Source organism: Ooceraea biroi, chromosome 8 (assembly GCF_003672135.1).
Source record: "Ooceraea biroi isolate clonal line C1 chromosome 8, Obir_v5.4, whole genome shotgun sequence".
Taxonomy (NCBI): domain Eukaryota; kingdom Metazoa; phylum Arthropoda; class Insecta; order Hymenoptera; family Formicidae; genus Ooceraea; species Ooceraea biroi.
Window position 1 is genome coordinate 1,098,812 of NC_039513.1, and position 11,000 is coordinate 1,109,811.

The 11,000-nt window shown below is 37.6% G+C and overlaps 1 protein-coding gene across 1 annotated transcript; it reads left to right on the top strand.

The window, feature by feature from the left end:
* Positions 1 to 2,100: 2,100 nt before the first annotated feature.
* Positions 2,101 to 3,623, top strand: LOC105286372. The gene is made up of 3 exons (XM_011351302.3): positions 2,101 to 2,290; positions 2,461 to 2,600; positions 3,280 to 3,623. Exons 1-3 carry the CDS (start codon positions 2,119 to 2,121, stop codon positions 3,406 to 3,408), a joined length of 441 nt encoding a protein of 146 aa, XP_011349604.1. The 5' UTR covers positions 2,101 to 2,118; the 3' UTR covers positions 3,409 to 3,623.
* The last annotated feature ends 7,377 nt before the right edge of the window (positions 3,624 to 11,000 follow it).

Genomic DNA, 11,000 nt, shown 5'->3' on the forward strand with positions numbered 1-11,000 from the left:
ACAAGTTGTTCTCTCGTTAATTAAACAACATTTTATTTTTCCGTGATTCAATTTTATATTACAACATCGCCTTTTGTGTCCGAACTTTCGTTCTGTTAAGAAGCTTTATTCAAACGTCCTCATACCAAGTTCGCTTACAAAATATGTTATAAATGTGAAGTGTTTTAAATGTTAAATATATCCTTTGTTGGTCAGAATTGTGTTATATCGTTATTTCATGTAATTATATGGTTCGCTAGTTCCGGCGCGCCATAAAAATCTTTAAAGTGGCGCCATCTACAATTAAATTGATAATATCATTATCTTGCCCCCTCGAAGTTATAAAACTTTTGTCTGAAACATTTTCCCGTATCTTTTAGACTTTACGATATATTTCGATGCGAATGTTAAAATGGGACATCCTGTATATACAGGGTGGCCCATTTTAATTTATACAGTCGATTTTTTAAAACATTAAAAGAGATACGAAAAAATGTTTCAGACAAACATGTCACGATTTCGAGGGGGACATAAGATGATACCATTGGTTTGACCAGTCGTTTGAAGGTCACGCGAAGATCACCTTCAATTTCTTAAATTGAAACCCCAACTTTTATTGCAGATTCTTATTCTCGATTGAAAAGTAAGTAACTTTTGTCTGAAACATTGTTCCGAAAAATATCATCTTATGTCCTTAAAATGTCCTCAAAACTCATCTTGAAGATCATTTTAAGGACATAAGATGACATTTTTCGGAAAAACGTTTCAGACAAAAGTTGCATGTTTTCTCGCGTAGAATCCGAATCCGTAATAAAAAAATACCATGTCTCATTAAAAAAAAATTTCAGACCGGAAGTTAGAATTCTGAAATTTTTTTTAATGAGACATGGTATTTTTTTATTACGGATTCGGATTCTACGCGAGAAAACATGCAACTTTTGTCTGAAACATTTTTCCGAAAAATGTCATCTTATATTGTAAACCATTTTTGGTTTTCCCGTGTTCTCCATTGAATCAATTTGTCCAAAGATAATGCTGAAAGAATCTATCCGTCAGTTCAAGAGTTTCATGGAGTGTCAGCCTCCTAATGCGAGTAGAACATAAAACATTTTTAGTTTAAAAACACACATGTTACTCGGGTACATAACGATTAAGTTTTAACCATTCCTATAATACATTATCATAAATAAAACGTATTTTTATCTCGGAAAGGAATTTCCGGGCCTATGCCTTTTTTCATCCTGGAAACAGTCCTGATTCTTTTCTATAATATATTAGATACAATGTTTGTCGATCATACTGACTAACGTGTGCTCGATGGTCAGCACTAAATACGCGATAAACTGCACGCCGACGGGGTTTGTCAGTCATATGCAGTAATAAAGGAGCGTTTCGTCTTGAGATCGTCTGCAGACTCATCAGTAGGGCGTATTTAGTGCTGATCATCGAGCACACATTAGCCAGTATGATCGACAAAATTGTATCTAATATATATGAAACTGAACTGGCGATTAAAAATAATATTTCAATCTTTTCTATAATGTTTAAAGTAGTAATTATTTAGTAAAATCAATCCAATCAACGCCGATCTTAGAATATAGTATACACGTGTGTAAGTCACACAGACTGTCTTAACAGCATAAACGCAGCAGCGGAATACTCCCGCACACTACCAGTCGCTCAGCTCACTGACCCGGTTAGAGGTTGGCGCTGATTGGATTGATTTTACTCAATAATTACTACTTTATTAAACATTATAGGAAAAAATGGTTCAGGACTTTTCGACTCAATTTTTCATGAGAAACATCACTGTGCAAATAGTAGGCGCGAATTAAATTACACCTTGTATAACATTAATTTTATAACATAAAATATTTTATAGCATATAGAATAGACAACTTTTAAACAACAGAAAATAAAATTCTTCAGACATCACTACATTAAATTGTGTTGCTATCTAGACGCAACCCGAATTACTTAGTTAATTATCTAATATATCATTCTAAAGGAATTCTTATATTGTCTCTAGTATTTAATATTAGGAACTTCCTTGAAACTTTATGGATTTTTTACAAAAACTATGTATGTTATAGACACGCACGAATACACCTTCACAGAATAACACTCGATTGCGATCATATGCGTACTATTAATAAAAATTTAAGAAACGAAATAAAGTTGAAGATAATGAACAAGTTTGGTCAGAGAATATCCTTGAACAAATTGTACGAAACAATACTTCGCCAAATCGTATACAATGTCAAAACGAATTTGAACAAAACAACGATTTATTTTACTAAACGAATGAAGGGTAAGTTGCGTGATATAATTAATCTACTTCTTTATAATGAGATTTATTATATTACTTTTATAATAAAATTTATTACAGACTTATTTTAATAAGGTTCATCATAATTTTAATAAGGTTAACTTTATTCTTCAATGTATTGCGGTAATCTATATCTAAAATTTGTATCACAGATGTGAAAGAAAGTTACACAGAAGGATTATCTACGTTTAGCAAACTGATCCAGGAGCACACGCAAAAATTAAGTTTTGTGACACTTTTAATAGAGGAAGAATCGAAACTCCAAAAGTTGAAGCAACACGTCCCAGCAAATGTAGATAACATTTTCATATTCGATATACAGGATGCTCCCGGATTAAATGGTCAAACTGAAAATATAGATTCAGAATATCACGTTCAGAATATATCGTTACGTTAGTGTTGGGCGTGAGAATTTATTGAAAGATAAATACGACGTTATTAAACGTAAAAACGATAAACGAAACTTATATTTATTATCTGCTTGTATCACGACGAACAATGACCATCATAGGCAAAAGAACGTACAACCATTAAATATAATAAGACAAAAGACTTAACACATTCGACAAACTAACGAAAGCAACGCCATCTATTGTAACTCTAACATATTTCTTAACAGGTAGTAATGATTATTTGGTATAAATGGACGGAGCTTTGTTGTCTCCTATTTTTGTTTCGAAGATCAAAGATCATTTACAGGTTTTTGTTCACACCATAAACAAATGCTAACGCTGCTCGCCGTGAATACGTCGTTATATTGCAGCATTTCGATCAAAACCCATCAACAAGTATCCGAACTTTAGAAGTCAATATCTTTTGAACGAAGCGTTTGCGAACATATATCCAGAGGAAAATTTTGTTTTGTTTTCAGATTCTGAATCTATATTTTCAGTTTGACCATTTACTCCGGGAGCACCCTGTATAGTTGTTATATTATATATTTATCATAATCCATATCATTATTTGTGCAGAAGTCGCAGTTGGAAGAGAACTATAAAAGCGATATAAGGAAATTGAAGAAAATTTTTGAAAATCAAATGCAACAGAAATATTTATACCAAAATAATATGAAGAATCTTACATTAAAAATAAAATCATAATGTGCAATATATATAGTTTAGAAAATTACTTTTCCCAAGGGATAAAGATAATCACATTAATTAAATAAAACAATAAGAGGTAAATATATACAATAACGGACCCAGCCTCAATGACCTTGACCTTGAATTATATTGTAGAGGTCACCTCCCTGAGTGACCTTCAAGAGGTTTTAGTCGTCGCTCGTTGTTTATTAAAAAGTTATTAACAAAAGAAGTTTAATAATTTTGCACGAAGTTTGAGCTGTCCACGCGAAGCAAGGACTTGAGTTTGACATATATTACAAAGGTCACCTTCCTGAATAACCCGCACTAGGTTTCACCCTTCGCTCGTTGTTTGGTAAAAAGTTATTAACAAAAATGTTTAATGAATAAAGCATAATTTTACGATACCATATACGTTTATGAAAGAGTATATTTGATGGAATTTTAGCTTTAAATCAGATATAGGTTTGGGTTAGGTTATATTTTCCAAAACTGGAGCCCCGGACACATACGCTCGTTTTCAGCCCGCTTCGTGGGAGGGCGGAGGGAAGGGCTATGCCCCTCCCCCGCCGGGATCCGTGGCGTGTACCAGGTGATCAAAATCTGCACGGTGAAATCTGTTACACTGGCCCCGGCGGGGGAGGGGCAAAGCCCCGCCCTCCCGTGAAGCGGGCTAAAAACGAGCGTGTGTCCGGGGCTCCAGTTTCGGAAAATATAACCTAACCAGGTTAGGTTAGGTTAAGTTAAAGCAGAGAATACTTTGTATTTAACTGTTTGGGCTTTTGGTTAAAGTGAAGAATACTTTGTATTTAACTGTTTGTGCTTTTGGTTAAAGTGAAGAATACTTTGTACTTATATTAAAAGAAACTATTCTATATATTAACAATTCACTGCTTTAAATGACTTTCCTTTCTTCGTTCATATACATATTCGTCGTTTATATCTTTCAATATTCAAAATAACTACTATATTTTCGAAAATTCTTATGTTAATAACTTTTCATAAACAACGATCGACGACTAAAACCTAGTCCTGGTTATTCGGGAAGGTGACCTTTGTAATATATGTCAATATCATGTTCTTGCTTCACGTGGACAGCTAAAAATTCGTACAAAATCATTAAACTTTTGTTAATAACTTTTTAATAAACAACGAGCGACGGCTAAAACCTTTTGAAGGTCACTCAGGAGAGTGACTTCTATAATATATATCACGGTCAAGATCATCGGGGCTAGGTCCGTTATTGTACATATTTATGAAAATATTAATACTAAGGAAATGAGCAATTATTCCTTTTCTATTTCTATTTGCAGCATAACATAGTGTTACGTCCGGGTTGGCCACCCGGTGTAACGCGAGTCGGTCGGCTGTCAGCTGAGCGCGGATCGGCCGTCGTGGAGAAGATGTGAGCTCTGTGAAGTTAGCACCCCAATTTCGAATTTGTATAAAATTTTGATAGCGTTCGTTTGTCCACATTTGTCCAACAAAAAATTTCGTTTGTCCACCTCCCAAAACAGAGTTATGACAAAAACATTTTTTGAAAAACTTTTATCACTAGCACCCTCCATGTAAAGATTTCTTTACGTTCAAAGCACCAAACGATTGTCCATGATTAGTCTATGTCTGTCCACTAACAAGTTTCGTTTATCCACCTTCCAAAAAAGTTACAACAAAAACAATTTAAAAAAATATTAGCAGTACTCCTATAAAAAGATTTCTTTGTTTTCCAAGCATTTCTAACAGCATTTTCTGCAAGTTGAGCACTGCAATCGTTTGTCCACACGTTGTTTTCGTTTGTCCATGGATATCTTTCGTTTACCCACCCACGGAAATATAGTTATAAACAATTAAAACGAAGTAATTAACAATATCCGCTCTGTGGGCATCTAACAGCATTTTCTGCAGTTTGAGCACTGCAATCGTTTGTCCACACGTTGTTTTCGTTTTTCATGGATAACTTTTGTTTGTCCACCCACGAAAATATAGTTATAAACAATTACAACGAAGTAATTAATAATAACTGCTTTGTGCACATCTAACAGCATTTTCTGCAAGTCGAGCACTGCAATCGTTTGTCCACATGTTGTTTTCGTTTGTCCATGGATAACTTTCGTTTGTCCACCCACAGAAATATAGTTATAAACAATTAAAACGAAATAATTAACAATATCCGCTCTGTGGGCATCTAATAGCATTTTCTGCAAGTTGAGCACTGCAATCGTTTGTCCACACGTTGTTTTCGTTTGTCCATGGATAACTTTCGTTTGTATATTCTATCAATAAAATAAAAGTCACGGAGTATAAAATAACTACCATTTTCAAGAAAAAAAAAGAGGTAAATTAAAAAGTAGTGTAACGTAAAAAGTTAGTGTTCAATTAGTTTTTAAGAATTTTTTTTATATTATACAGTGCTGGCAAAAAGTTCCGGAACGGTTAAAAATCTTGGAAAATAATGATTTAGTGAAAAAGTGTTTCAAACAAAAAGTGTAGGGCTTAAAAAATCTATAAGATGATGATATATATTTGACCTTGGTATGACCTTGGAAAGCCCGGTCATGGTCAACATAAAAATCTTAAATGGAAACCCCTATTTTTTATTACATATTTTTGTAGCTCAGCTCGAGAGCTTTTCGAAACGCTATAATAAATTTTTTTCTTTACGTACTTTTTGACTTATAAGGCTTGAAGTTTACACAGTACCGCCGGCATTAGAATTCCCAAGGTGTACCGCGTGGAGGTTGCACGGTCGGATTTACACCTCTTTTGTGTGTGTGCGTGTGCGTGTGCGTGCGTGCGTGCGTATGTGTGCGTGTATGAGTGTGTGTGTGTTCTTCATAAAACTAACTTCACAAAAATAGTTTATACTCGTATGTACGAACAACGGCATTAATGCCGTCCGAATACCCGTTTGATCGCACACAACGATCGGGTCGCTTACACAATGCCGGTTGTAGGTGAGGTAAACACGAGCGAGCAAATAGTTATCGGAACACCTCACCTATACACGAGAAAGTTTATAAGTGACGCGCTTTCTTAGTGTGCGTCACACGTATTTTCGGACGGCATTAATGCCGTTGTTCGTACATACGAGTATAAACTATTTTTGTGAAGTTAGTTTTATGAAGAACACACACGCGCGCGCGCGCACACACACACACACTCATACACGCACACATACGCACGCACACACAACAAAAGAGGTGTAAATCCGACCGTGCAACCTCCATGCGGTACACCTTGGGGAATTCTAATGCCGGCGGTACTGTGTAACCTTCAAGCCTTATAAGTCAAAAAGTACGTAAAAGAAAAAATTTATTATAGCGTTTCGAAAAGCTCTCGAGCTAAGCTACAAAATATGTAATAAAAATAGGGGTTTCCATTTAAGATTTTTATGTTGACCATGACCGGGCTTTCCAAGGTCATACCAAGGTCAAATATATCATCATCTTATAGATTTTTTTAAGCCCTACACTTTTTGTTTGAAACATTTTTCACTAAATCATTATTTTCCAAGATTTTTAACCGTTCCGGAACTTTTTGCCAACACTGTATATGTTTATATGTATATATTTTTATATTTGTTACATATTATATTTTATATTTTTTTATACAGGGTGTTCAAAACCTCCGTCCAATATTTTAAGAGAGAATTGTAAGACTGCTAAAAGTAATAAACTAAATAAAAAAAGGAAAGAAATCTCATCCTTAAAGGAGGAAAATGATACAGCCTGCATCTTTTGCAACGATTCATATTTGATGTCAACTGGGGGGCTGGATACAGTGCGTTGCATGCCAAGGGTAGGCTCATCTTATAGCAACGTATAGTAGGAGAATGTTTTTATTCGTAATTTTTGTTTGTAGAGTACTTTTTTAAATATGTGTTTAAAGTAAAATAAATCAGGATTTTGTAATTTAACAGTGTTTTACATACTTTTAAATAGGTACCCGCTTTTGCCCTACTTGTGGAGCCAACCGGGTATCTTGACTTCTTCGAAGAATCATGTTACCGCAGGTAACCAAATATTTTTTTTCCGCAACTGGCCGCATTTTTTCATAGTTTAATATTTACTGAAGACTATTAACGGTCAACAGAACTTTGTGTCTTCTGTTTTTTGTACGAAACCAAATCCAACCTAATACCCGGTTTTATCCTACTTTCTTCTAAATGTGGAAAAATCAAAGGTCATTGAAATTCAGAAAGGAGAGAGGAAGGACGAAAAAGGTTTACTGGAGTTGGGAAAGAAAATAAGTGGAGGGAGTAAAGGAATATAAATACTTGGGATACATGTTGCAGAGGAATGGGAGACATGAGGCGCAAGTACATTATAATAAAAAAGGGGGCAGTGGTAATGGGGCAAGTATGGGGCATAGAAAGAGAAAGTTTGGGAATGACTAGGAGAAGAGAGAATGATTATTCGATGCGTTGGTTTGGTCAGTGATAAGGTTTGGTATTATTATTCGATACGTTAGTTTGATCAGTGATAGGGTTGTAGAAATAAGGAGATGGAGGGAATGGAAAGAAGTAGAGGCAATACAGGAAAAGTTTTTGAGATGGGTTTTGGGGACGGATTGGAGGACATCAAAGTATATAATAAGAGAAGAATTACAAAGAGATAAGTTAAGAAAAAAGAAAAGGAAAGTTGAGATAGAGCATGAGGTATGAAAAGAAGATTGGAGAAGACAGAGGATGAAAATGCTGAGAGGAGATTAAGAAGAATGCATTGAGAGGGAAAGGACTTTTGACGTGGGAGGAGAAAAGAATGGAAAGTGTTTTTCAGGGAAAGGGGAAGAGAAACAGATATGTTGAACCAGAAGATGAGCCATTGGATTGAAATTATAAGGTGGGAGTGTTGCACTCGTAGTGTTGCCGTACTGAGCGCGGCATCCGGTATGTTGTGTCGCTGATAAAAACGACAGAAAAATCAATATCAAGAAGATCGATATTTTTAAAAGGAAGGTTCGGCCTCCATGTGATGAAAAATAACAAGAAAGAAAAGAGGAAGAAAGAAGCTGAGCGGACGTGCGCGAGGTCGGCAGTCTCCTGACCTTTTTTTAGAGCTAATTATGTTAACTGTTAACTGTCTTGTTTCAATAAATTAGTTCTTGAGTTCTTCTTAACACGGGAGTGTTTATTTACGCAAGTGTCGTCGAGAGCGGGAGCCACCGGAGCGCAACAGGAGAAATAATAAAGTGGGACAAGAAATTATAAGGTGGGAGAAATAGCGACAAAGAGAGGAGAGAGGAAAAAAAAGAAGAGGATATGTAGGATATGTGGAATAGGAAAGGAGACGTCGAAGAATATGTAGAGCGAATGTGAGGAATGGGTTGGAGGGAACATAGCAGCAGATATATGGAATAGTGCTGGAAGAGGATAGAGAGGAAAGGAATGGTTAAAAAGATTGAAAATGACAAGGATGAAAGGGAGAAAAGGAGTTAAGGAAAGAGGGCAGAGAAAGAGTGAATGCGAAAGAGGAAGGGAGGAAGAGAGAAGAGAGACGGGTAAGACTTCCGAATAGCCCCCCCTTCGATTTTCATGAAAGTTTTAGGATATATAGAGGTAGAGGTGAGGAAGGTGTGGGTAGAAGGATTTTGTGCCGAAACGCCTCCTAGCGAAGAAATTAATAAAAAAAGGTTTAATGATTTTGCACGAATTTCCAGCTGTCTACGCAAATCAAGACCTTGACCCTGACATATGTTGTCAAAGTCAATGTCCTGAGTGACCTTCAGAAGGTATTAGCCGTCGCTCGTTGTGTATTAAAAAGTTAATAACAAAAGAAGTTTGATGATTTCGCACGAATTTTCCGAAACTGGAGCCCCGAACGTACACGCTCGGTTTTCAGCCCGCTTCGCGGGGGGCGGGGGGAGGGACAAAGCCCCTCCCCCTGCCGGGATACCTGCCGTGATCACAATCTGTACGGTGAAATCTGTTACATCGGCTCCGGCGAAACCCCTTCCCCCCGTCCCCCCGCGAAGCGGGCTGAAAACCGAGTGTGATACTTCGTTGGTTAATAACTTTTTAATAAAGGTCAAGACCTGACCTGACCTCACCTCACCTAACCTAACTAACCTGGTTAGTCTCTGCACACATCAGTATATTATGTTTTGACCACTAATTTTAAGTAGTATAGTTTTCAAACTTCTTTTGTTAATAACTTTTTAACAAACAACGAGCGACGGCTAAAACCTTCTGAAGGTCACTCAGGAGGGTGACCTTGACAACATATGTCAAGGTCAAAGTCATCGGAGGTGGGTCCCCTAAACAGCAGTATTACCAATATTTGTTAACACAAACGCGAGCAGATGTAACATACTAAGGTCCGTTAAGATTACATATGCGTGCAAAATTCTTAAACTTCTTTTGTTAATAACTTTTTAATTAATAACGAAGGAGAACTAAAACCTTCTACAGGTTATTGAGGGAGGTGGCCTCTATAATATATATCAAAGTCAAGTTCTTGATTCGCGTAAGCAGCTGGAAATTCGTGCAAATTCATTAAACCTTTTTTTGTTAATTTCTTCGCTAGGAGGCGTTTCCGCAAAAAATCCTTCCATCCACACCTTCCTCATCTCTACTTCTACATATCCTAAAAATTTCATGAAAATCGGAGGGGGGGGGCTATTCGGAAGTTGAGCCGAAAGACGTCTGAGCATATATGGATTATTAGAACAGAAGAGAGAAAATAGTAGCAGTAGTAGGAAACGGAATAAGGAGGCTAGGAGTGTGTGTGCGTGCGTGCGCGCGCGCATGTGTGTAATAGAAAAATAGGGAATATCAGATGAGCGAAAGTGAGAAAGGAGAGAACTGTTCGGGGATCGCTTTCGTAGTGGCGAAAGGCCCGATTTCTCGCGCGTTCCGACGGGAACGAGTTGCGGTGGGTGGCACTACTCCGGAGAGTAGCTGAGAGGATGGTGATTGAAGACACTCTTATTTTCGTAACAAAACAAAGTAAACGCAATTTATTGAAACAACGATGGTTAATATAACGGACGCAGAGGGGCTTCGAGTGATGCAATCGAGTCACCGGATATCTTCCTCGACGTCCGGAGCCTCTTAACTCGTGACCGGATATCTTGCTTGCGAGTTTGTATTACGACCCGAATTCACGCCGACCGGAGATCTTGAGGACCCGTAGCAGCTGGACGATCGCGAACGCGATATGGGTGGAAATTCACGCGCCGCCCGTGGTTGCGATTGAGTCTCTGGTGAGCAAGTTGTACCGACAGTGGCGGAGTTGAATCACTCGTTTTGTGCCCCGCACTCGGGAGATGCATCTCGATCACGCAACTAGCCTCGTTTCGAGAGCACGATCACGAGATACTTTTTGAAGATTGAGCCGTGCTAGATACTAGTCCTACGGTCGAGCGGTAAGGCGCCTGTTAGGCTGATCTGTAGATTACGACTGACTCACTCTCCGATCGGTACCAGGTCGATCGCGTTGACAAACAGGCGGCTTCGAAGCGACGATGATTCGTTTTCTCTGTCGACCTCACGCATTCTTATGATGAGGCACGAGCGAGACCACCGTACATGTTATTACCGAGCGCGGAGCAAACACGCACGCAAACACCTTCAAAATTCTTTGTGTCGGATTCCACCATCCTTCGACTTT

Bases quoted from the DNA above. Each gene is read 5' to 3' on its own strand.
- LOC105286372 (XM_011351302.3), top strand. From the start codon at position 2,119: ATGCGTACTATTAATAAAAATTTAAGAAACGAAATAAAGTTGAAGATA. The intron at 2,291-2,460 runs GTAAGTTGCGTG...TTTGTATCACAG, and splicing joins TTTTACTAAACGAATGAAGG to ATGTGAAAGAAAGTTACACA. The intron at 2,601-3,279 runs GTAGATAACATT...TTATTTGTGCAG, and splicing joins AGCAACACGTCCCAGCAAAT to AAGTCGCAGTTGGAAGAGAA.